The following is a 27,358-nucleotide window of genomic DNA, read 5'->3' on the forward strand; positions in this document are numbered from 1 at the left end:
TGTTTGTTTGTTTGTTTGTTTGTTTTTACCCCCAGACAGGCCAGAGTTTGCACTCTGAAGATTCTTTAAGCATAAACCCTTTGAGAGACCAAGGAAATGCTGGGAGTCCCTAGAAGGGGAGACAGAGGCTTATCAAAGGGACTCTTCTGGGAGGATGAACAATGGCTCCTGTCCCTGCTGGGTCAGTGCAGGGAATCCCAAGGCCCATTAGCATTCCCATTTCCTGGTGTTCATAAGACAACACTGTCCTCCATCTCCATCCTCTTTACCCAAAGTTGGCTTCCCACCACCCACCCAATGCCCAAGCCTGTGTCCCTCCCTATTTCATTATGCATTGAATGTATATCTTATGTTTGGGTGACTATCCCTGGGAAAACCATGAAAGGAGAATCTTTTGTTTTATTCATTGCAGTTTCTCCATTTCTGAAAATGGTACCTGGAATATAGTAAATATCCAATAAATAAATGAATTTTTCAAGAATATCATATGGAAAGTGTACAGATTATATGAAATGTGGGTTCACATATGAGTTTTTGAGCAAAAATAAATCCGAACTTTATCCTCAGTTGACCATTTTAGGTTCCATGACTGGGAAGAAGAAAGCATCGAAGACACGAGGAAACTGGGCTGGTGACATTACCCCCTCCTTTGTATCCCCATTGAATGGCTTCTTCCCTTTGACTCAGCATCCTCCCCACAAAGCTGGTTCTCTGCAGCCCTCCATCTCAGAGCTCTGATTATGCCTTTCCACAGCACGCTGCTACCTGGTCACTTTTTTATCCCCCCCCCCCCCCCGCCACTGCGCTGTAGAACAAATTGAGAAGCATCATCCATCTTTCCTGAAGGCTTTGCCATTTTAGTCTGGAAACCTGAGGAGAAGTCATAAATAGATTTTGCGATGGTAAAGATAAGCTTAATTTTCCATTTATCTCCAGCTAATAACAGATGGGTAGGTCCTCCTTCACTTCCAAAAGCCAAAAGGAAAAGAAAGGGCTTCCTAGTGGCAGGATAATTTGTCAGAAAGTTATGAGTAAGTCAAGCAGGGCTATATAGGAAGTGTATATTGAACAATATGACACACTGGCTTCTAATTGCTGCTGCCTTTCTGATCAATAATACATGTTTTCAAAAAGCCTTCTGTTTGCATTTACACAATGGACTGTAACTACTGCAAAGGATCCATTAAGACCTATTTTAAAAAGTGCATTCGTAAAAAGTTGTCTAAATCTGCATTACAAGGCAGATTATGAAACTGCCTTGGGAGATGTTTTTTCTAAAAGGCATTCAGGCCATATCTGCTGGACTTGCCAACTGAGCCCCCTGCTCTCTCCATGGTTTGCTTATGAACCAAGAAGGACCTTTCCATGGCTCCAGATGATGACCGAGGCAGTGTCAGGCTTGAGGTCCCATTGCACTCCATACAGGTCTGTACCTTTGGGTTGGGACACTGTGTGAGCGAAGCCCTCAGGAGCCTGGGTGGTGCAGGCATGAATCAACCTACCACTCCTGACTGTATAATTACAAGGTTAGCTAAGTAAACCCTTTAGCAAATAGGGCACTCAGATTCTAAAGTTCTCTCTCCTTCCAGCCCTGAGAAGACCATGGGCTAAATGGGGAGGGCTGGAAGACTGTGACCAAGCCTTTGGTTTGGACAGGCCAAGTTTATGTTTGTCACTCAGGCGTGAGTTATTACCTGTGCAGGTGGGAAGCCCAAAGGGGAGGGAAGCTGTCAGTTTGGGCTTAGAGGCCACCTGTCTTTCTGCGCTGCCTTAACAATATACACTAACCTCTTTGGCCGCATGATTTCAGCTTCTATAGCTGGTGGAAATAAATGATAATAAAAGTACCACTCACAGGTACTGCCATGGGGCTCTGTCTGAGGGTTCTGCGTAGACTGAAAGACTTGATCCTGTGCTTTCCCACTGAGACCCTGAGACCCTACTGCTGGACTAGCCAACTGAGCCCCTGTCAATTTTAGAGCCACCTGCAAGTTTCACACCATGCTCCTGCTCCAGGCCTACCACCCAGTTTCCTAGACATGAGAAAATCCCGGAAGAGTAATGATTGAAAAAAAAAATCTCAGTATGCTCACACCTCAATGTCTGTGAGTCCATCTATACATCATTGGATTTCATCCTCAAAACAATACTACTCAGCAGTTACTACATCATTATTTCCATGTTGTACATGAAACTGCAGTCCAGAAAGGCCTACAGAAGTTGCTAAAAGATGTAGCCAGCCTGATTCTTGTGCTGGGTGAAAGAAATGGAAAAAAGATTCTTCCAGGAGAAGGGAAAGAAGGAAGAAGAAGAAAAGAAGAAATTTAGAAGAGAAATCCCAGTCTAGGAGGGGTGCATGGAAAGGTGAACCAGGCAAAGAGATGAGGACAGGTCAGCCAAATGGAAGTTGGCTCTGTTCAGACCCACAGGACTGCTGACAGACAGGAACACTCTGTTGTCTTTGTTCAGGAACCAGAGCCTCAGGCCTTGGGCATCCAACCCATGTCAGGCCCCAAAGAGGGTGCAAGGCACCTTGAGGTCCTGTCTGCAAATGTCCCCCATGGGCACCTGAGGTAGGCAGGCTGGTGGAACCTCCACAGAGTTAGTTAAAGCATGTCCCTCTGTCACACCTGGTAAGTCCAAACCTGGTGCACTGTGAGTTAGTGGGGATAGAATATGTGCCAAGGAGGGTGGGCTGGCCAAGGAGCCCCTATACTGGGGTAACCTCAAAGCCAAATTGTGGACAATGGCTTTCTTCTTGCTGCTGTCTTTGACAGGCATCAACAGCAGGGCCAAGGAGGCAAACCATGGGGGAGCAATAGCTTGCCCCCCCACCTTGACACCCCATGAAATTATAGAGTGCAGTGGTAAGCAAATTCAGGAAACTAAGTCACTTAGCAATTCATTAACAGTGATCATGATTGACCTCAGACTCTGTTTCTAACCACTGTGTCACACTGCCTGCAGGAGAGACTTAGACCCCTGCTCATGCCCACTGTGAGAGGCCTTGGTCAGAAGTTCTAGGAATACCCCTAGCATTCCAGTGCCTCCATGGTTGGATCAGCTCTTGCATTTGTTTGCTCCCCTCTACAAGACCCCCCAGGGTTGGCATTTTCTGTCACTGTGCTTGGCCTCCTTGGTGCCTCTGGAACCGCCCATGCCTACCTGGTCCATGGTCCCAGGCATCCTACTCTGCCTCCCACCCCAGCAGCAGCTCCTTTCCACCAAGGCATCTTTGTCCACTCTAAATTTGACCCCCACCCTCCCTGGCTAATGCTGTGTTTGGGGGTTAGACCTGAGGGCTCCAGATGTGCCTCACCTTCTCAAAAGCCATGAATGACCTTCACATTCCCACTTGCTGTGGGAAGACCATGTGAGCTGCCCACCCACTAATTCCTCAGAGCCACGAGCAGGGAAATACTACCTTAGACCCGGTTTGGGAGGTAACAAAACTGAGGATCAGAGAGGTTAAGCAACTTGTGCACAGTCACCCAAATCCAAATAGGTCTGATCACTCCAAAGCAAAATATCTACATCAAAACCTCTTAAGAAACTTTTTTTAAAAGATGCAGATTTGGGGCTGGAGGTATGGTTGGGCTGAAGAGCACTTCCTAGAACTTGTAAAGCCCTAGGTTCAATCCCCAGCAACACACACTAAAAAAGTGGATTTTTATGGCGGTGTATACATAGTAATCTGTGTATTTACAAAAGTTGCCCTGTGGGTGGAGCCTAGTACCTGCCCCACTGAGGTGTGATGTGCCTTCCCGTATCTCCTAGAGCAAGGATGCCAAAGTCAAGTACCAGGGAGGCCTGGGCAAAACAATGGTTATGACCTTCTGAGCATTTAGATGTGATGGCACAGGGCTTCATCCTCACATGGACTCCCCCTTTTAATTTTCCTTCACACCTCCCTCTGAAAGAGAGATGTTTACTGGAGAAACTGAGACTCAGAAAAAGTTGATTACAAGGCATCAAGTAAGGGAGTCAAAGCCTCTTGGAGACACTCTCCTTCCCCCAAGATGAAAAGGAGCAAGGCATGGGGTTTCTTGGATAATTACAGGTTGGAATCTTTGGGTGCTACACTAGCACAGCCTGTACCCCCCTATCATTAGACCACAGGGGGTTTGCATCCATTTCTTCTCTGCTAGGTGAGGCAGCTCCCTCCTGCTGCCTGAGTTTCTAGATCTTGAATGAATGCCCTGGGTTCATTCAGGGCTGAATCACCCCTCCTCTAAGGTCTCTAAGATCAGGAGACCCAGGGCTTCCCCCTATGCCCTCTATTGGATGCTTCCTTCTCTGGTCAAGGCCCCTGGACATGCCTATGGGGAAAGGTATGTCCCAAATTCATGTATGCCCACATATATGAACACAGTTGTATGCATGTATGTCTGTATGTTTGTGTACAAGGGTTCATATGGGAGCCTCCCAACCAGATCTTTTTAAAGGAGAGGGCAATGGCCCCACCATTATGTCAGGTGTCCATTCAGGACCCCCAAGAGTGAGGGTAGGGAGAGGGTGGAAAACCTAAGGGAGGCCAGGCAGGTCCTTGAGATGGTCACAGAACCAACTAAGGTAGTCTCTAGGAGGTGTAGGGGTGGGGCTATCAGCAGGTGAGTCAAGTCATCCACTCTGCACTCTCCCAGGAGGCAGCCACAGGAACCTGTTCGTAGCCAAAGAGTTCCCCCAGCACTTCCCTGCTCACAAGTCTCAGTGTGCAGCCCTGATAGTACCCAATAGCTCCAAAGATGGAGCCTGTCAGCACCCTAGAGAACTTCCCATGGTCAACTCCAGCTCCATAAGTCTAAGGACCCAGGGCCCAAGGGGTGTATGGCAGGTAGAATAGTGTCCAGTGTCTGCAGGGTAGCTCTCCTGGGCTGGCACGCCTGTGAAGTGGCAGCCCACCCATAGCAGGCAGACTGTGGACATCTCAGTTGGCCCAGCCCCAAGCCAGCCTCTGTCTTGGCAGCTCCTCCTCCCGCCTGCCAGAGTGACTTCACTTTGACTTCATATCTGCAGAGTGATGTGCAGATCGCTTATTCAGCCCTGAGCTCAGCCAGGGATGAGGGTGGGGCTCTGCACACAGCAGACGATAGCTTGCTCAGGGGCACCCTAGGCCCATGGTCCTGGACTTGCATACCCCAAGGCCCCATTGGCTTCCATTCCTCTATCCCTCTGCACCTAGGTGGAGACCGGACCTCAAAAGGCAGGTATGGGTTGGGTGAGAACGGTGGACTTTCTGCAGAGGCCCAGAACCCACATACAACCTTGCACCAAGACCTTCCATTTAGGGTCCAGAGGCTTCCCCTGTAAATCTATTTATGGGCATTATTTCTTTGAGGAGGGGAACTCTTTTCTGGGCTCCTGCTACCCATTTTCCTACTCTGTCATCCCCACATCCTAAGAGTTGTTCTATTTAGAGGAGGGCATGGCACTCACCCTCCAAGCACCCCATTGGGCTACCAGTGTCAGATCTCTTTGAAAGGTGTGCTCTGAGCCAGTTCGTGGTCCCATTGGCTAGACTAGTCCTAGGGAGCACAAACTAAACCTAGGGTATCCCCATTCTTTCCGCCAGAAGATATTGTAAACTAGAAACCTACTCTCCCGCGGTCCTTTCTCTCTCGTTTTCCTCAGCTCCTCTTGCCTCTGGCCTCTGAAGAGGCCAAGCTCGCACCACGCATCCCTCCTCTGAGAAATGGCGGAGAATGCGCTCCAAGCCCAGAGCCTGGAAGAAGGACGCCGGCCTAGTCTCTGAGACTGTTTGGGTGTACCAGCAGCCGGTTGGCCAGATCCTGCATTCCCACGTGGCTTCTCTGCCTTCTCCCGGCGGCCGGAAAAGATGAAACTCAGGGACCGAAAGCAGGCGCTTCAGGATGAGAAAGTGTATGTGTGTGTGCAGGTTCACGGATCCAGGAGACCGATAGCCGACCTGCACCGCACCCCATTCCTCATGCACCCGGCTCCCACATGCGCCGGGTCAGGGCTGCACAGCACGTCCCGCACCTGGCTCCTACCGGTGCCCACCCCAGCAGCACCCCGTGGTGCCCGCAACTATACCCGGAGCCCCGCCCCTAACCCGCACCCTGGCCCCGCCTGGCCCGCCCCCCCCCGCGCCGCCCCGCCCCTACCCGCTCTTCGGGCTCAGACCGCTACAGCCTTGCCTCAGTCCTGGGAGCAGAGCCCGGAGCGCAGCAGCGGAGAGCGCCCTGGAGTCGGCACCCAGGGTCCCGCCCCGACGCACCGCGCCCGCAGTGTCCGCTGTGCCCGCCGCTTCACAGGCTGGCATGGGGCGGCCGGGCTGAGCGCCGCACCCCACGGCCAAGACCCGCCGCTCTCCAGTCGCGGCCCCCGCACGCACCCGCGATGGATAAGGCGACGTCCGGCGCCGCGGGGCTGCGGCTGCTGCTGTTGCTGCCGCTGCTAGGCGAAGGTGAGTCCTGGCTGGCGTCCTCCGCGGCCCGGCTGAAGTTAGCGCTGCGCGCTGAGCGGCGGAGCGGACGCTTTCAGAACCGCGTTTGTTTGCGGTGGGCAGTGGGCAGCAGGCTGCGCGATAGCTTTTCGGTCGGCCTCAGCTGGGAGTGAGGTGGCAATGGCCGGAGGCGGGCAGAGCGCCGCGGGCTCTGTGCTGGGCGGGTCTCGGGCGAGAGCGGGACGCGGGCGGGTCGGCGAGGGGTCGGTGTCCAGAGCCCAAACCGCAGCCTCGCGTCCTAGGCTGGTCGCGCCTCCAGCCGCAGCTGCGTATTTGGAGCTAAGTGGACGAATCACGCAGGCGTTAGGGCGCAAACGGGAGCTGACGGGTCAGGTAGCCACGAGAAGCCTGCGACCTGCGCGGGGAGTTCTATTTCTGCAGAAGATCACTGTGTCCTGGTTTTCTTTTCGCGCTTCACTTCCGTGCATTCTTCCTCCAGCTCTGTTGTCCCAGCTGACTGAGTGGTGCGGAGGATCTTTCATAGAATGTTGCTTTTCTCTTGTTTTTTGCTGCCCCCGTCTTTAAAATCCTAAAAGCCTGTGGTTTCTATAGTGTCTTCCTCATGAGGGCCCGCTGTGTCCCGAGCCCCACCCGGCAACAGAGTCTGCTTGCCTGCAGGCGCACTTATAGGGGCGGTCTTTGGGCCCTAGGACGGCTCAGAGTGCTTCCAACCAACCATCTTGTGGTATATATGCTGTAGGATCCTAGTGTTAGGTGTGGCCTTGGAAACGTTGGTCACTGCCCCCACTCCCAATCCCAGACTTAATGAACCCCAAGGCTGGAGAACCATTGACGACCGTCTTGGCTGCGCATTTTAGAGTCCTTCAAACCGGTCCTAACTTGACTCTATCCTGGAGTACCAAAGCATCAAGTTTTCCGAGGAGAGGGAAAGAGTCCGGTTACCCTCCCCCACTCCTTACAAAAGGCTTTCTCTCCATGTGGGCTTTGGGAACAGAAAGCCCGTCACCCTGCCTCTATCCCCAGGTCCTGCACAGACTTTATATTCACATATCTGCCCAAGGTTTCATTTGTGGGTCTGATTCCCCAGCACAACAGAAACTGAGGCAGAATGGGTGCTTGGTAGAGAGAGAAGGCAGGGAAGAAGCCCATTCCTTTCACTGGAGAAGAATGGAAATGGGAGTCTGTTCCTAAGTTTGGGACTCTGGGTCACAGTGTGCAAGGGGAAGGCAGGCAGGAGGCTGTGCACAGTACAAAAGTAAACACAAAAGTTGACGCCTGAGTTCTGAAGCTATTCTGTGATTCTGGGTAGTAAGTTTGCAGTTGTAGGTGTGTGCTTAGTTGTGAACTGGAAGTTCATGTGCTGGGCAACCTCCCCATGCCCTTCCAGCTGGCTGCCCACCAAGTCCTTAGGGACTAGGCAGGGGGTGGGGTGGGTCTGGCCTGTGGCACTTTGGGGATGGCAGGTAGCCTTTCGTACCAAGAACCCTGGCCCTTGAGCTGAGTAATCACAGTCATCCTCCCTGATACAGGGAACATGAGTCCCTGTCACCAACCACCTGCTCTGCGATGACTAAGAAACCATGATTAGTGGCACTGGGAGTGGAATGGTGGCCCTGCATCCAAGAGGAGATAATTGGGTACTTTGGAGAGGCTTTTAGGAGCTCTTAACCAGAAGCAGCAACCCTGGAGCTGCGGAGCCTTGCTCTTATAGAGCTGCCAAAGACTGCTACTAGGGAGCCGGGGTGCGGCTTACTAGGCACACACTGATGGGGAGCAGCCTGGCCTTCAACGCCCTCTTGTGGAAGCAGTGGTCTAGTGGCCCCGCCTGTTGCTCAGGAAATGGGCTGGTTCTCTAGAGGTGATGGGCCTTCCTTAACGTACACTCACACTCACTTATGATCATCACCAAGATGCACTCCACCCTTTCTAAGGAAGACATGCTCATGATGTGTAGACATGTACTCTCACATTGTGACCTCACTCCCTACACTCTGACCTTCATGCAGGTACACCAGGAAACCCCAACCCCTCTCTACCCACTCACATATACTAGGATCTCATATGTACATATAGGGACACACGGCCCTCACCTCCTCATAAACTTGGATGCTACCCATCATCCCCAGTTTGAAGTTGTGGGCTTTTCACTGCTTAGCACAGGTACAGCTGTATCCATTGTATGGAAGAGGACGTGATCCTGGCTTCTGGGGGTCCCTTTGTATGTCCCAAGCTAACCCACTTGTACCCTCCTGCAGAACCCTAACCTAACCCACAGCTTCTCAGCAAGTGTCTTGTCCTCATCTTCCTGTCCTGACTTCTTGGATCCTTCAGAGTGGGCACCCAGGGAGTGGGTGCACTTTACTGCATTTTTACTTTGCCTCCTCTCCTGTCTTTGGCCAGGGAAGACTTGTCCTGCATTACCAGGTTTACCTGAGCCATGACCTGACTCCCCCATCCCAGCCACTGAGCCCCTCTGGTCTCCAGGAGCTGCCTTCACCCCTCATTCTGGACTAGGCAAGCTGATAGGCTCCTGAGGGTGGAGCCTGCAAACAGATAGCAAATGGGAAAGTTTATTGAGCCCATTCACTAAATTGCCTTTATTCTGTAGAATTGCTTTAGGGACTGGCTAAGTAAATCACTGTTTCCTTGGTGGTGTGAAGAAAATGGGAAGCATTCACGTAATGGGGTGCTAATGGCCTTTCAGTCAGGGGAGGAGAAAACTAATTCAAAATTATGGTATCTGTTGAAATGGAGTGTAGGGTGCCAAGGGGATGGAAGGTCTGGAAGCTGCCAGGTCCCCTGGGGCCTTCCCCTTTCTTCAGCCTAATAGAGGACCCTCCAGGTCTTGTCTTCAGTGAGAAAGGATGATGCCCGCAATAGCCTCCCTATTGGGGGCTCACAGCATACTGGTCCTTGGCATTGTACTACTGGTTTATTAGCTCCCTTTATTCTTTTGACAACTCTACAAGGGCCTTGGCTTTATTGTCCCATTTCACAGATGAGAAAACTGAGGGTGCCCCAGCCTGTGGACTCTGGAGCCCATGGAGAGCATTGAGGGATTCTTCCACCCCTAGTCCTCTACCTTTCATCAAGCCCCTTCTCAGGCCATTGGTGGAGCTGAGGAGGAGTCCTAGGAGAGGAAGTGGCCCTGAACCTAATCATCCACTCTTCAAGGCTCTAGATACCCTGGGGACAGCCTAGCTCAGATCTGGGAGTGACATGTGATACTGTGCTCATACACCTAAAGTAGGAGCCCCTATGGGTCTCAGCATAGTTCTCAGAGGGACATTGCTTTCTTTGATGGCAGAGGGTCTGGTGAACTGGGAATCAGTACAGGCATGGTCCTATGAGAGCCAGCCCAGAGAAGGGGCATTTATGGAAAACTTTCATGTACTGATGTGGTGCAGCCACGTGACCAGGATACCCAGGATGTGGCCCTCGCACCTAACATCTGCTGGGGCATCCAGCATCTGACAGAGCTGAAGAAAGGGATAGAGGGACAAGAAGTCTAGGATTCAGGGGTATAGGTGCAACTGTTCCTTGTCTGGGCCAGGCTCTCTTCCCCTGTGCCTGGGGACTGACTGGGAGAAGAAAACACCCAGTCGGTACCCAGGAAGCAAGGGCAGAGTTGAAAAGACATTTTACCTCTCCCCCACAAGGCACTTACTTCCATCATTGGGCTAGTGGCCACATTGGCATTGTGGAAGTCCCCCTGTAGGGGTGGAAGGATGCCTCCTGGTGTTGGGGCTGTGCCCCCTTCTCTCCAAGTCCTGTCAGGCTAAAGATCTCAGCTCAGACCTTCTACTTTTCCATTTCTGCTGTGCTCTCCTCCTCTTTCTCATTTCCACAGTTGTTTTCCTGTGCAAGTGACTTAATAGTAACAATAATAGTAACAATGATCAGCCAATGAGTTTGCCAAAAGAGGAAGTACACTCTGCTCAGGGCTTTTCTAGGGCTGTGGATGCACTTGGGGAGACCAGAAGAAGGACCCCTTGACTTGACATGTTGTTGCTTTTCAGGGAGAGAAATGTAAACAAAATGCTAATGCTAAGCAGCTAACTCATCTGGTGTGTGAGTGTGTGTGTGTGTGTGTGTGTGTGTGTGTGTGTGCTATTTCATATAGGTGTTTAACAGGCAGCAAGGCAAAGTTGGTGTAAGAATGAGAAGTGGGAAGCCAGTCAGGTAGCACTCTGGCCTTGAGCCACAGGTGAGGTGCTGGCATTGGGGGTCTCCTTTCTTCCAGGGTCTATGAGGGCTATCCTTTGTGTTCTGTGGTATAGGGTTGCTTCAGTCTCTGGGAGGTTGTGGAGTCAGTATGACTGACTCAGAGGTCAAACTCACAGGTCTGCCTAGGGGCTATGACTTGGTATTGCTTTCTTAGGCATGGAACCTGGGTGGGCTAGAAGGAGTTAGAAGGTTCCAGGCTTCTCAGAGTCTGCTTCTTCCTTTCCCCACCCCACAGTAGCAGCCCTGGCTGAATGTTCTAGGTTTTAGGGGAGACAGACTGTGCCTCCTGAAGCAGAGCTCGACTGCCCCTTTGTGAACCTTGGAGAACAGGGCTCTCTCCTGATTTTGGCCCTAGAATACTGGGGAGTGCTTGTGAACTGAGTCTTCCTCCTTATTTCCGTGCCCAGTCCCCCCACCATGCTCCTTCCCTGAGCTCTGGGTCCATAGACAGGTAGGTTCTGAGCAGGCCTGGGCCTCTTTCAACCTCTGACCTCATAGCTGTGTGATTGTTGCCCCTCCTGAAGACTGAAGGCTATAAAGCCAGTGAATCCCTGAACTATCCAGTGTGAGACCATGTGCAGTGCAGGGTGGGACAAGAGGAGACAGCAGGATACTTCTGTTCCTCCCCTGATGGAACTGGTGCCCCTAGAAGCTTAGCTATGGGGTTGATGACACTAATGGGACCTCAAAGGCGATTGTTCAGGCACCACCTGGACCCTGAGGAAAGCAGGTGGCAGGCCCTGAGCAAACACATGTATTTGCATTTGCCTCATGGGTAGCTCCACAAAGTACAGCACCATGGGCACAGAAAAGTCACCGGTGCACCTGGGCAAGCGCTCACATGGGGCTCTGACTGGTATAGAGTTTTCTCCTTGACCTCATTGATACCCAGTGGGGCTGGGACTCGGGCTCTGCAGCAGATGGGCTTCCTAGTTCTGAGACCTATTTAAGGGAGATGTCTATGACCCTGAGTCCCAGGTCCTGAGTAACACAAGTTCCTCTCCCAGTTTGGGTTGGTGGCGATTGCACCTCACTATGGTTCTGGACCTTGGCTTCTCTGTAACATGGAATGCTAATGTCTGGATTCTGCAAAGCCCAGGATTCCCAGGATATATCTAAGTAGTGTGACTCTGGAGCAAGAGACAGGAGAGGCTGGACAATGTTCAGCAAAACTGATTCCAATTTCCCATGTGTGCCTCTGTAATTCCACAAAATTCTTACCCTTGAGTTCCAGAGAGGGGAAGAAAAATAAACTTACCATCAATTTTATACCTCTGCACCTTTGTACCCAGCCATGTTTACAGAGCTTTGAGGTGCCAGACCTAGAGGAGGCTATGTTATTTTGCCTGTGTTCCACAAGTCAAAATCTCAACACAGGACCCTTCTTACTGCATGGGTGGCTGGTAATACAGAGAACACAGGTTGCAGGGACACATGCATGCACATTCCTTGGGGGTCTCCAGACTTTGAGTCTGTTCACAGGCTCTTCCATGTGGGCCTCTCTGAGCATTGTTCTTGTCAGCACAGCAGGGATCTGCGCTGGGCCCAGAAACGGAGTGGGAAGAGGTGGCAAATTACTACAATTTCCTTTTTTTTTTCCCCCTGAGGTATAATTCACATAATTGTTTCTCAGTCAACAATGTAGTAACAGCACTTTTAGTGTTGTATGAGCATCACCTTTTTGTGATTCCAACACATTTCCATCACCCCAAAAGTAAACCTATTCCTGTTCCTGTTAAGTAGTTGCTACCTCTTCCCCTCCCCCCTTCCCTGGCAACCACCAGTCTGCATTCTGTCTGTGGATTTGCATATTCTGAATATTTCATGTAAACAGACCTTGTATCTGGCATAACTCAGCATCTTGTTTTCAAAGTTCATCTAGTTTATAAGCATATGCCAAGATGTGATTCCTTTTTAAGGGTGAATAATATTCCTTTATATGGATACACCACTTTTATGTATCCATTCATCTGTTGATGTACATTTGGGTGTTTTCCACCTTTTGACAATTATGAACAATGTTGCCATGAACATTGACATACAAGTGTTTAAGACCCTGTTTTTAGTTCTCCTAAGAGTGAAATTGCCACCAGGTATAGTGGTGGTGGTGAATGTCTGTAATTCCAGAAGCTCAGGAGGCTGAAGGAGGAGGATACAAATCCAAAGCCACCATCAGCAATTTAGTGAGGCCCTAAGCAATGTAGCAAGAGCCTGTCTCAAAATAAATAATAAAAAGGGCTGAGGATGTAGCTCAGTGGTGAAGCACTCCTTCAATCCCCAGAACAACAACAAAAGTGAAATTGCTAGGTCCCACTATGTTTTGTTTTTTGAGGAAATATAAAGTGTTCTCTACAGTGGCATTTTACATTCCCACCTGCCACACACAAAAGATTATAATTTGTCCACACCCTCACCAAAACTTGTTAACTTTTGCTATTAAGTTTTTTGCTTGTTTGATTGATTGATTTTAATCCTAGCCTAAAGTAGGTACAAAGTGGTATCTCTTTGTGGTTTTGGTTTGCACTTCCCTAATTACCAAGGATGTCAAGCATCTTTCCATGTGTTTTATTGGCCAGTTGTGTATCTTCTTTGAAGAAGAGTCTGTTCAAGTCCTTTAGCCATTTTTTAATTGGGTAGTTTGTGATATGGTTTACTTTGATCTGTCATAGTTTCACCAAGTATGGCATCTCAGTCAGTGCCTGAGCCTCAGGTCCCTCATCATAAGGGTTCACCTGATGTCCTCCTGTGGGCATTGACTCACCATTGCCCCCTTGGAGCCTGAGGTTCTCAGAAGACCTGGACTCTAAGGCCACATTAAGTACAAATGTCCTGGAATGAATGGTGTCACAGCTAGTGCAGGAGAAGCCCGTGCCTGGAACCTCCCAATAAAGGACAGAGAAGGGAAAGTGCCAGGACTGAGCAACCTCCACCCCCACCCAACAAGGCAGACTCCATGGGGGCCCAGGACTGCCCTCTCTCACTCAGCCTCTATCCAGATTCTAAAAATAACCAGGCAGATCCGGTATAAATTGATTACCGTAATTGTAGCTGTGATGTCATGCTGCTAGCCCTGGAGCCCTGTTCCAGAGATGGCAGAGCATGCAGAGGCAGTGGCCTTGCCTTCTATGTCCCGACTTTGGAGGCCAGCATGAGGATGGGAAGGCCTTGGCCAAGGAATGGGAGGAGGCTTTTATGGGCCCCAGCAGTCTGATTTGGGAAAGGGGATTGCAGTTGAACTCTCTTGGCAGATGCAATGTGTCCAGCCTGCCCTAATGGGGCTCCCAGGAAGAGGTCCTGTCCCCCATTCATGACTGGGGATGTAGTCAGAGAGACTGAGCACTGAGCCGGGCCCCACACAAGTGGTGAAGAATGGGCTCTTCATGTCATGCTGAAATCTCTCCTTTGGATCTAGGCTCATGCTTTGTCTTATTGTCAGAGTCCTAGGCGAACACCTGTGGTCCTCATTCTATTCTGGTGTCATGTCTCTCAACCCCAAGAGGCCCCATAGGTCAGAGCCTACCCTGATTTCCCTCATACCCACCGTCCTGCCTCTCAGCCTTTGATCAGGAGGTTTATTCTGTGAATGCTCCTGCACAGATTCCACAGGGACTCAAAGAGGTGCAGAATTTGAACTGAGGGAAGCCTTATGTTTGGGTGCAACACTGATTTTGCAAATGGGGAAACAGAGTCAGAGAGAGACATGCGTTGTCATACATGGGGCATCAGTTAAAGACGTGTATCACAACTCTGTGCATGAACACTCAAGTCTTGGGGTGGGGTTCCCTTTTATTCCTGAAGTTGAAGTCTTTGTACCCAGGGGCTTGATAACACGGCCCAGATACCAATGATGTGCCCCCAGCACTGGTGTGCCTTGGTGCCTCCAGGATCCCAGCTTGTCTAGCCCCAGGTACTGGTAGGGTCAGAACCTGATGTCTTGAAGCTTCCTTATCTCTACCCTCCTACAAGAGCAGACACTCAGGCCTTCTTTGTTCCTTCCTCCCCAGAGAGACCCCTGCTTCTGCTCTAGACACTGAGGTGGCCTCCCTTCTGGAGGCCGTAGCTACCATTGTTTTTGCTCATGAGGAGGAGAATACATCTGAATCATAGGGTTGGCCTTCCAGTTACCTACCCACTCCCTGAGAACTGCAGCAGGGCCCAGCCCTGCCAAGCTTGCTGCTCGAAGACAACTTGACCCAGTCACTTTGCAAGGGTTGCCTCTTGTGGTTACTATGCCCTCAAGGACTATCTTTCCCCATTCTCCCCCTTGCCTGCTTCCCCAAGGTACAAGTTTTGTATAACTTCCCAAGTTTAAAAGCAGGCAAACCTCCATACCCAGCTTCGCAACATCCACCTTCCTATGTGTTTGGTAACACCAGGACCTAATGAAGGTAGAGGGAATAACCCCTCCATGTTTAATTAGTTCTCCTGTGTTCAGTGTGAATGGGCACGTGAGACCGTGAGACCTCTAGCATTGGATGGTAGGTGCTCCCTCCACAAAAGTGGCCATTACTGTGCCTGACCCTAGTTGGCAGGCACTACCTGAGCAAACTTCCTCCTGGTCTCACCTTCCTGGACCTTCAGCCCATTTCAGGGCTTCTCCCTCACCCCCATTTCAGTGAAATATTAAAGAGTCAGTTTGTCTAAGGAAGTTTCTAGGGGCATCTGCATTTTTGAGACTTTAGGATGATTATTTATGGTGGCATTTTTTGGCCTGGGACCTCAGGTAGGTGGGTTAGTGGCCTGGGATCCCATGTCTCAGGACCCTAGCTTCTGTGTGTACGTGTGCACAGCTGTCACTGAGCAGAGGAGCCTGGACTAGACTATAGCTTAAATCCTAGTCCACTGTGTGTCCTTGGGCAAGGTACTTAGCCTTTCTCTACCTCAGTTTACTCCTCTGTGAGACAGGAATCCTAATAGCCCCCACCTTTGACAATTGGTAGTTTTTGATGCATGTGACATGTTTTAAAACTACCCTGTAGAAATCTTGGTTAATGTCAAGCATGACAAAAAGGTACTGGGATGAGGTGTAACGGTCAGAACCAACTGTTGGCTTGAGGAGCTTCGAGATATGTGGGGGGACTGATGTGTTTAAATTAGCATGTGGACATGCTGAGTCATGGTTTCCTGCTGGGTGTATGGACAACAGCTGCCCAGTTTGGAAGCACAAGGGTCACAGCCAGTGATGTCTTGCCCCGTCACACTGGGGCTGGTGTACAATGCAGTTGACTGGAATGATGGAGCACCAGAGAAAGCCCTAGAGCCAAAGGAGTCTGGTGACCTGCACCTGGTTATTGGCAGGCCTCTTGGGTGGCCAGTCCTCTTCCAGCCATTACTTGCCCTAAGAATGAAATTAATTATAATCTAATTGGCAGTTCCTTTGCATAGAAACCGGAAGGAACTGCCAGTGAGGCTGGTGATTAAGTTGGTAGCAGCTGGGAAATCACATTTGGGCAGGAGTGTCCATCATCTCAGCAAGGCCACTGCAGCTGGTCTGGGTGGGTGTGGGAGCGTGGGTGGTAGCTGTGGTACATGCTGAGTGCAAGGCTGGGGCCCAAGCCCCTCAGCAGAAGTTAGGGTCTGAGTGCAGAGGACAGTCTTAAGGCACTAGCTCCCCCAGTGCCCATTTGCTCCCAAACCTTAGCCCTGTCCCAGAACCCTTCCTCATCTGTAGCAGAAGTGAGAAATTCTAATTGCCCCTACCCCTGGCATTTGGTGGTTTGATGCATGTGACATGTTTAAAACAGCACTGTAGAAATCTCAGTTAATATTGAGCATGACAAAAAGGGTACTGGTGTGGGGTGTACCAACTCTTGCTGATGACATAGGAGTGTAAGGAGGTCCTGGTTGCAGTTCTACAGCACTGAACAGGAAGAGTGATGTCTTCATTCTGTAAAGGAAGTGCAGGTGACATGTATGAGAAAGAATTCTACACAGCTTAGTGTAGAAGGACAACTGTGGCTCCTGGGCTGGGACTGTCCCTCCATCTCCCCTCCTCTGTCCAGCTGCTCTTCCAAGCCACCAGCCACCCTACTGGCTGGGGTCCCAATAGGACAGATGTCTTGAAATACACTGCACCCCATCCTGGGTCCCCTGCCTTACTCCATATAGAGATCCAGACTGTAGGGATGACATAGCCAGAGCCTTGAGAGTTGTATTGTTCGTGAAGTCTAGCAGATGAACTAGGAGTTTTTGGCAGGAGACTTAGAACCCTTGGGAATAGGCACATGGAGATCCCCAGAGTTCATTTCAGGAAACCCTGGCATCCTGTATGTACTAGGATAGCTGCTTGCTCCTCCCTCTGTGCTGGGCCCAGCTAGTTTGCTCTTGCCATATGCTCAGCCAAGTCCAAGATGGCCACTCAAACCTCATGGTTACCTCAGAGGCACAGGCTTCCTGCTGAGGGTCGCTCACAGAATTTTGAAAGGAAGAAATCATAGTCTAGTGCTGAGAATGTGCTGCATGATAACTAGTATTCTTATTGAGTACCAGGAAAATAGCTGCCTCTGGCAGTTACTGAGCACCCATTGTATACACTGAGCTATCTCCATCTGCAGAGGCTAGCATTCTCTTGATGATTGTGCAGACAGAGGCTTAAACTCAGGGCACCAATCCTGCTGTCAGACTTTCCACAAAGGTAACATTGGCTTGTAAATACAGCTGGGCCAAGAGCCAAAAGCCCAAGCAGTTGGTTCCCCTTTACCATCAAGTTACTACAGCCTGCCTTATGTCTTTCCTTTACACCTTCTCCAGGCCAGGCATCAGGCAAGTTTATGAGATTCAACAATAAACAAGACAGACCTACTGCTGCCCTGTGAGTCTTTACAGCCCAGCTTTCTTAACACATCTAGTGAGGGCCAAGTCTGGCAAAGTTACTTTCACTTGGAAGCCCTCATACAGCCATGAGGGTGGTAGGTGGTGATGGTGGAGGTGGTTGTGGAAGTGGTGATGATGGTGGAGAAGATGCTTGATGGAGATGATGATTGCTTATGATTGTGATGATGGTGATGGAAGTAGTGGTGATGAGGATGGTGGGAGGTACTAGCCATTGTCTTAGAACTTCATGGGCATTAACTCAATTTAGTTCCTGACAGCCCTGTGAGGTGGGAACTTTTAGATTCCTTAGGTGCCTAGGAGAAAACTGAGACACAGAACTTCTACCCCTTGCCCAGGCCTGTGCCCAACCTTGTCACACATGGTGTTCTCCATCACCCTAAACAGTCCTGTCTTACCTGGCACCCACAACTGCTCATCCTGCTTCTTCTGCCAGATTCTCTAAATTCATAACTTTCTGACCCCAAGGAGCTGGACTTCTTGTTCCAGCCAGCATTTGCCACCTGCAAATTTGCCTCCTGAACTGTCCTTACTATCTTCATTGCCTTCAGTCTCCTCAGGCCACCCCTCACACCCAGTCTTCCTGCCCCTCTGTCCCAGATGGGCACTGTCTCCTCCTCCCTGGGTGCTATACCCCTTTGGACAGCCCTCCTGCCTGCCTCTCAGGTGTTTTTCAAAATGAGCAGTTTAGGTCTGCTCAAGCCCCTGAGAGATAATGTTTTTAAACTGATAACGGAGACAGTAGTGCCACATGGAATCAAGAAAGCAGGGAAGTACCTTCTACATCAGACACACCTCCAGCCTCCACAGACACACTTGCTTCCTACACTCCCAGGCGGAAATGGCCCCAAGGCCCAGGTCCTTCAGGACTCCCAGAGCTGGTACTTCCTTTGCAGGCCCTCCTCAGCCACTTGGTGAACATAGCCATGGCCCATCTCAGACCTGCACGCAGATGGTACATCACAGAGCCCAATGCCCCTGTGAAGCAGTGTCTTCTGTGCAGAGCTATCAGACTTGGTGTGATTCTCCTCGGGGTTCATCCCCAGGATGCTTGGCGTGGAGTGCCCCCACCATCTGCAACACCCCTGGCTCCTCAGCTTGCTCCCACCCAGGGTTTCTGCCCACTTAGATGGAACAGATGCATTGACTCAGCATGACAATGCAGGCTCTGCTGACCCTTGGCCATACTACCTCTGTATCCCTTGATCAGGGTAACAACAGGGAGTATACAGACAGACCCCAGAGTCTACTTTCCTGATAGTCCTGCTGGGGGCTGGGGACATCCCATTGTCACCAGCCTTAAGTTGTAACATGTTCATCTCTGAAAGCCAGGAATACTCACCAGAGAAGGGGCTGTCTATCTGTCTATTCATCACCAGGAAGCTCCCTGCCCATGCATAGGGATGATGTGTGTTCAGGAGCCCTAGTCATGTGAGTCTGTATTTCCTGACTGAGTAGAGGCTGCCAGGATGGCTGTTCCCTTTGCTACTCAAGGAAGTGCTCAGGACCCATTTGCTGTCACTTCGTCCCATGCAGGTGGGCAGCATGGGAAATGGATGTTGGTTCTTTCTATAGGACATTCCTAAGTATCCTGGGGAGCTTTCTCTAGCTGTATCTATATGCTTAAAGGATGCTTCTGCCATGCACCAGGCCAAGAGCATTGCATCAGGGAGGGCACCCCCCAGCTCCATAGGTATTCCACTCAGTTGGGGAGGCACCAGGAACATGACCAGTCCTACCTGCTCTCATTGCAGAGACTCATACAACTCCCTGAACTCTCTAACCCTGGCTCCTTCACCCTCAAGATTAGGCTAGTGAGAGACCCCAGGAGGTTGGAGTGATGAGTGAGAAAGAACAGGTCTATTTCAGAAGCAGGGTTGGGAGACATCTGTCTGCTTCATACAAGTGCCCTGAGAGTTAAAGGAGTAGGGCTCCTAACCATCAAGGTTAGGGCTTGCAGTGGAGGTTGGAGCTGGAACAAGGGCTTGCCTGGGGCAACAGGTGGGACTTGGGTAGGTGGAGAGGATAGGAGGGAGCTGCACTCTGGAGTCCTGGAAAAGCCTGGGCAGATCCAGTGCTGAGGCCTGGAGTCAAGAGGCCTGGAGTCAAGTAGTGAGAATGTGTAGGCCACAGCTGCACATTCAGGCTGTGTGTGGGGTGGAGTGACAGGGTGCACTGGACATCTGTAAGCATGCTAGTGCCCCCAAAAGTCACAGGAAGACACCTGGGAAAACAGTTGTGTATGGTAGCTGCCCCACACAGGTGGGAAGTCAGAGGTCACTGAATCTCCAGGGTCAGAGGCCATGAGAGCTATCCCACAGGTACAGAGAAGACAGGGAATTGAGGAAATAGAGCAGGATGCAGTTAGTTTAGCATGGGAAGCCAATGCCTCGTGGCTGTTAATAGTGCTTCTGGAGTTTGCATCTTGGCATGTGTAGATAGGAGACTTGGAAGGGGAAGGATTCAGTATTAGAAGGTATTCAAGACTGACCTAAGTCTAGGCTGCCTTCTCTGTGGGACCTTAGGTGGGTCCCTACCTTCCCAAGGCTTCATGATCTGTGCTGAACCCTTTCCTCCTGGGGCCTCAGATACCCACCCAAAGCACTCAAACCAGAGCCACACCATGAGCCATGGGCTCCTTCCCCATCAGAAAGTAAAATCTAGTCAGGCACAGTGGCATACACCTGTGATCCCAGCACTTGGGAGGATCACTTGAACCCAGGGGTTTGAGACCCATCTAGGTAATATAATGAGACCTTGTCTCCAAAAAAAAAAAAAAAAAAAAAAAAAAAAGGTCAAGTTGTATTTTACCACTGTGTTGGTATAAGACAAATATAAACTGCAGGCCACTTTACCATTATATTCCTTCTCATTATATTTCTTTCTTTCTTTCTTTCCTTGGATTTTAAAATAAATTTCAACTGAAATACTTTTGTGTGTGCCCTGGGCACTGTGCACATGCCACCTGCTGAGGCAGGTGGTACCATCAGGAGCACACAAGTAGCTGCACCATTGCTGCCCGTCAGGAGCCCAGGCTGCCTCCTGTGCAGGCTTTCTGGACCCTCAGATCTTGACACCAACGTGCCAGGCCTGTGTGCCCTCAGGTCTCATGGTCCTGCATGCCATAGTCTTGTGAGCGACTAGCAGCCAAGGTAGGAACTGCAGTGGACTCCAGTGTGCGAAGGTCTTTACCTGTCCAGTGGCAGGCACCCAGGGAGCCAGGGGTGAGATGCCATATGAGCTGAGATTATTGCTTCTGCTTGGCCTCAGTCCTGGCAAATGCAGTAGCTGTGAGCACTTCTTTGAAACTGTGATTCCCCAGCAAGACACCAAAACACAGGCAACAACTATAACAACCACCACAAATGAATTGGACTACATTAAAAGTGAAAATTTCTGTGAATCAAGGATATAATCAGTATGCATTCCATATAACCCATGGAATAGGAGAAAATATTTGCAAGTCATATATCTAATACAAGTTAATATCCAGATTCTAAAAGCATTCCTATAATTCAACAGTAACAGAAACCCAATTCAAAAATATTTTTGAATAAACATTTCTCAAGCAGAGATATACAAATGGCCAATAGATCATGAAGAAATTTTCAACATTACTAATCATTAGGAAAATGCAAATCAAAATCACCATGTGATACCACTTAATACCCATTGGTATGTCTACTATCAAAAAAACAAAAAACAACAAATGGTGGCAAGGATATGGAAAAATTGAAACACTTGTAACTGATGGCAATAATGTAAAGTGGCACAGCCACTATGGAAAACAGTATGGAAGTTTCTCAAAATAGAGTTGCCATGTTACCTAGTGATTCCTCTTGAGTATATACTCCAAATAATTGAAAGCAGAGTCTTGAAGATATATTTTATACTTATGTTCACAGCAGCATTATTCATAATAGCCAAAAGGCAGAAACAATTACACATTCCTTGATGAACAAATGAATAAACAAATTGGTACATGCAGTATTTGCCATGGCATATTATTCAGCCTTAAAAAGGCAGTAAATTCTGATACAGACTATAGCCCAGATGAACCTTGAAAACATTATGCTAAGCGAAATAAGCTAGTAACAGCAAGATAAATACTGTATGATTCCTCTCATATAAAATTCCTATAGTGGTCAAAGTCATTAAGACAGAAAATTGAATGATGGTTTCCAGTGGTTGGGAGAAGAAGGAAGAAGTTGATATTTAATGGGGACAGAGTTTGAGTTTACAAGATGAAAGGAGTTCTGTGGATGGATGTTGATGATGGTTGCACAGTCAGGAACATACCTAATGCCACTGAAATGATCACTTAGAAATGGTTAAGATGGTCAATTTTGTGTTATGTGTATGTTACCACAACTTAAAATAAATTTTTTCTTTTTTTTTATTAAAATCTTTTTTTATTTTTACAGACTGCATTTTGATTCATTGTACACAAATGGGGTACAACTTTTCATTTCTACGGTTGTACACAATGTAGATTCATACCATTCATGTGATCATACATGTACATAGGGTAATACTGTCTGTTTCATTCTACTATCTTTCCATCCCCCCCACCCCATCTTCCTCTACACCATCCAAAGCTCCTTCATTCTTCTCTTCCCCCCATCACCTTCCCTCGTTATATATTGTCATGCACTTACCAGAGAAAACATTCGACCTTTGATAAAAACAGATTCTTATTACTCACTCCGCCAGATTTGTCATTTGCAATGGAGCCTCCCCTGATCTATGCTTTCTTCCTAAAAGCAAAGTTAGATTACAGTCTTGTGCAGAAGCAGCCTGCAACTGAAAAAAGCACCATGACCACAGGGTCTCTGCAGCCCTCTGCAGGTGCCCCACCTGTAGTGGACAGCTGTAGTGGACAGCTACCAGCTGGCCATGCTCCCTGGTTACCAGTAAATCATTTCCTGAGTGGTTTTATTCTCAACCTGATGCTTGTTTGCTCAGGCTGGCTGCTGGCCTCATCAAGACCACTAGTGAACTGGAAGACACTGCACGCAAGCTCAGGCGGAGCATCTGCACAGTGCTGTCTGGCTGCTGACTGTCCACCAGGCAGTGAGACCACCCCGAGTATCTGATTTTACCCACCTCCCAGGCCCCAGCCCCTGCTGTTCCTTCTCAGATTCTGATCATTTCCCAACTGTGCCCAGCCCTTTCATACCCCTGTCCATGGACTGAACCCATTTTTTAATTAGTTTATTCATTTATGGATTCATTCATTGCTTCACCCATTGTTTTGTTCACTAGCTCATAGGTGGATGTTGGTGGCTGTAATTGGAATGTGAGCTCCTAGGTAAGAGTAGGGATGAGACAAGTTGGGGGCAGATGTGGCCCAGACTCAGAACCTTGGCAAGGTATTTTATTCTGCACAAAATGGGCAGATAATGCAGGGCACTACATAGAAGGTGCCATGGTCTTACTGTCCCTGGCTTCTCTGGCAGGTGGCCTGAGGGGTTGAAAGTGGGCCCAGGAGCTGCACCTTCCCTAGGGGAGGGGATATGATGAATTGGGCTGGAGGTGGCCGTGGGGATTCACTGGGCTGGTGGAAGAGGTGAAAGAGGAGTGGCTCTGGGTGACTCAGGTGTGTGACCTGAATGGCTAGGTGGGATCATACCATGATGGGGGAGGAGCAGAGTTGGGGGAGCAGGTTTAGGTGAGGAAGGTCAGATCATCCTCCAAGCCAGACTAAGATATAGGAGTCAATGGATCATGGCTATGGAGGTACACAGCTGCCTGGGACAAGATCAGGGCTGAGAGTGAGAATGTCATGTCATCAGCATAAAGAGTAAAGGGATGACTGCTCTTTACTGGAAAAGAATATAGACAGAGAATGGACAGCTGCCAATATCTAGAGGTTGGGTCCTTATACTAGTTCATTTTTGTTACTATAACAGGATACCTGAAGCAGGTTTCTTTATAAAGAAAAGAGGTTTGTTTTGGCTCAGAGTTCTGGAGGTGAAAGGTGGAGCAACTATATCTGGCAATGGCCTTCTTCCTGGCAGAGTCCCAAAGTGATGCAGGGTACCACATGACAATAGACAGGAACACATGCACATGTGTATGTATGTGTCCATCTGGTCTGCCTCTTCTTATAAAGTCATTAAGATCCAAACATGGAGGTTCAACCTAATAACTTCATCCAATCCTAATCATTTCTAAAACACCACAGTCAAATTCAGTTTCCATCCTCTTAATACATCACAATGGGGATTAAATTTCAATGTGTGCAGACTTGGGGGACAGACACAAATCACATCTAAATAGCAGCTGAGGAGGAGGAGGCCAGCAAAAGGGGTGAGCAGACTTGAATGGAATCAGAGTAATACTGGAGAAAACCAAAGACAGAGGAGGTCCGCAGAGCAGCCAAGAGCCACAGAGCACTCACAGGGCCACAGAAGCAGAAAGTCAGGAAGCCCTACCTTCAAAGGATTAAGAAAATGACCAACCACGCAGCACATTCTCTATCCAGGAAAAAAAAAAAAAAAGGGCAAGACACAGGCTTGAGTGGGGATGGGGGGCAGGAACACTTTTAAGTGCCAGTTCAGTTGAGCAGAGGGTTTAAAGCTCATGAGTGTTCATTCAATGTAGACAGTCTGTAAAAATGTATTCTTTTGTGTCAAATATTTGACTATGGTAAAGAGAAAACAGAATGGGAAACGGGAGGGGAGCAGGGAGATAGATGGGTCATATCCTGAGAGGATGACTGCCAAGCTGTAGGCTGGAGGGACCCCCCACAGGGACAGCTGGTCTGCAGTGGGCAGAGCCGCCTCCTCCCACCCTGGCCCCTGAGGAGGAACCACTGGGGTCTGTTTCCCATTCTCAGGAAGATGATTGCATTAGGAAATCGTCTGTTAAGAAGATTCTGCTGGGTCATAATAAAACTGTCATCTGCATCGTCTGCCACTTGTCAAGGGTGGGAGCGAGGCTGGTGCCTGAGAAGGATTCTGCAGGAAGAGTCCACCCTGCCCAAGCAATGGAGTGGCTTCTAATTTCACCAAGTGCTTGAATTGTACCATTCTTGAAATTTTTTCCCTTCCTTCAAATTTCTGAATTCCAGCATTTATGTACCCATCCTGAGGATATTTTTAGTTGTGTGGAGCTGTGTTTATGTTTATGGACAGGATGGCATAAACCGTGTTCTCTCATGTCAACTTACAGTGCTTGTCAGAGTGACCTGTGAATGGCAGAGGTAGAACGAGGGCCCAAGAGCATGAGCAGGGAGTACCTGCCCAGGTCTGCCCTGGAATGGTCAGAGGGTAGCATGAGCAACACACAGTGATGGTGATGAGGTCCAAGGGGCTTTGGTGTGCCACACGTGGCTTTCAGTGGGCAGCTGGAGAAGCCAGGACTCTGTGCAGAGCTAGTGATGGTCAGCCCCTGCCTCAGGCAGCCCAGTAGGCATAACTGAAGCAGAAAGGGCTAAGGCCATGCTTAGTGTCTATATTGAGTGTACAAAAGAATGTATATGAGAATAGGTGAGCAACAGCATGAAAATCTCTCTACTTGTGTGGGATGGTGAATGTGCAACAGTGTGAAAGACTTGATTGTGAGAATGTGTATGAGTGTGTGTGTGTGCTTGTGTACAAAAATGAATATGGGACAGTATGGTGCAATGTCTGTGTTTGAAAGAATGAGTCTAAGACACGTGATATGTGTGTCAGTCTGGGTCCAACCAAGAGATAGACCCATGTGGTCACTGGAACTGCAGCAGTTTAGCTAAGAGTTCCTAACCTCTGGTGAGAGTAACCAGAGGTGTGGTAGATTCCTCTGATGTACCCTTGCAGAGGAAGGACACCCTCCCCAGCAGTGGTCAGAGCTTGCTGGAGGAGCTGGGTCACAGGATCAGGACCATTGTGGTGCATGGAGCAGAGACTGACTGACACACAGGAAGATAATTTGGGGGGTTTTGGGAAGCTCGTTGCTGGGCTTGGGCATGGGCTGCACAGGTACCAAGGGACTGCAAGCTTTGGGCACACAGCTAGAGTGGAGCATCCTGGGTATACCCACACCCCTTCCCTTCTGACTGCCAGGCAGTAAGAGCCAGAGGGTCAGAAGGCACATGCATTATGATAACCAGCAGAGCAGGATGCTCAGGTTCTAGCATGGACCCAAAAATGCACCCACATGGACAAAGTATATGACAAGGCATGTGTAAGAGTGTGTACATATATGGGAGGAAGGAGCTCAGGACTGGTTCCATAGGCATCCAAATAAAAATAAATTCAAAATCTCAGGCAAGTATAGAGTATTGGAAATGGTCTTTCCAGGCTGAGAAACAGGTACACAGTCAAATCAAGATCTCAGTCCTGTGACTATGTGTTATGGTTTGGATGTGCGGTGTCCCCCAAAAGTTCACATGTGAGACAATGCAAGAACATTCAGAGAAGTGGTGATTGGGTTATAAGAGTCTTAACCCAATCAGTAAATTAATCCCCTGATAGGGATTAACTGAGTGATAATTGAAGTGGTAGGGTGTGACTGGAGGAGGTGGGAATTGGGGCTTGGCTTTGGAGTATATATTTGTATCTCTCTGCTCCCTCAAATAAATTTTTCCTCCCCTACACTGGTTCTGGTCGGGTCCTATAGTCACAGAGTAAAAGAGCTGACTAAAACATTGTGTGTACCAGATGAAGTCATCAGTGCTGGCTAGCAGGCACTGTGCTGGGTTTACCTGTGAAGGTAGTTTTAAGGAGGCACTACCCCATCATGATATCCCATTGAATGCTGGAACTGAGTCCTTAATGAGGTGGGGCAATGTGGAAGCAGATGGTATCTTGGGCAGATGTGCTTCCATTTCCATTTCTGTCTGCCTCTTGTACCCAGCAGTTGTGAATCTACAGTAAGAGGTTGGTAATAATACACATATATATGAAATAAGGGCTATCTGCACCTGTACTGGCTAGTCCTCCTGTCCCCAGCACATCCTTCTCTGGTTCACAGTGGGAGAAATTAAGACCCAGAAGGCAGTACTCTGCAGAGGCCACCCATCCCTACGATGCTGAACACCAACTGCTCTTCCTGTGTGTGTACACACGTCAGTTAACTGCTTCATTTGTGGGGCTCCTTGTTCTAGAATCATGCAGAATTTCAAGACGGTGGTATCAGAGCATTAAACCTGGCATGAACCCTCTGAGAGTAGGTCCACTGGATTGTGCAGGCTGCACCTCTGAGACTGGCCCTGCACCCACCTCCTCAGTTCTCCCCTTGGACCATGTGTTTCCAACTAGAAGTGTCTTTGACAAGAAAGAACATTATAACTGTCGAGCCCTGCCACAGGGACTGCCTGGGAGGCATTCTAAATGCATTTAAGACTCTTTCTGTTCATAATCATTGCCCAATCCACAAATCCCTTCTGGCAGCAGCAACACTGGACCCCACACAATCCTGCAGGGCCCAGGTCTGCAAAGCGAGGGCAGGCTGGGCCCATTCTCCCCACACATGTGGTTTTTGTAAGGGGGTTGTGGGAGGGTGAGTCTATCCCACCTCCCAGCCTCTATACTACTGAAGGTAAGAGTGCATTCTGAAGGAATCATTGGGAGACTCCCAGATTGAATTTACCCTTATGGCAGGTGGGGTGTGCTGAGCAGGGCATCCCCGTGGCATGTGCCCAGCCCCTCTTCTGCAGCCTCCAAGCATCACAGAGCTCTGTGCCATTAGCTGTCCTTTCCCTGAACCTGCCCTGAAGCTGAGAGTCACCTGCCTTAGGTCAGAGAGAGGGAGGAATCTGTGGTCCTCTTGGGCCGCCTCAGCCCACTGAGCCATCTGCCCGTGCTTCCAGCTATTAGATCCCAAAGAGGTTAGCCCTAAGTGCCACTGGGGGTAAGTTTTGTCCTCCTAGGCCAGTAAGAAAGGAAA

The 27,358-nt window shown here is 49.3% G+C and overlaps 1 protein-coding gene across 3 annotated transcripts in view; it reads left to right on the plus strand.

Moving 5' to 3' along the window:
* Positions 1 to 6,166: 6,166 nt before the first annotated feature.
* The window catches only part of Ret (ret proto-oncogene), a 53,822-nt gene continuing 32,630 nt past the window's right edge, over positions 6,167 to 27,358 (plus strand). For all 3 annotated transcript variants that reach the window (XM_047554209.1, XM_047554210.1, XM_047554211.1), the window contains exon 1: positions 6,167 to 6,427. In XM_047554209.1, the coding sequence (XP_047410165.1) occupies positions 6,361 to 6,427 (67 nt within the window). In that variant the 5' untranslated portion in view covers positions 6,167 to 6,360. The remainder of the gene's footprint in view (positions 6,428 to 27,358) is intronic.

Source organism: Sciurus carolinensis, chromosome 5, assembly GCF_902686445.1.
Source record: "Sciurus carolinensis chromosome 5, mSciCar1.2, whole genome shotgun sequence".
NCBI classification, from domain to species: Eukaryota; Metazoa; Chordata; class Mammalia; order Rodentia; family Sciuridae; genus Sciurus; species Sciurus carolinensis.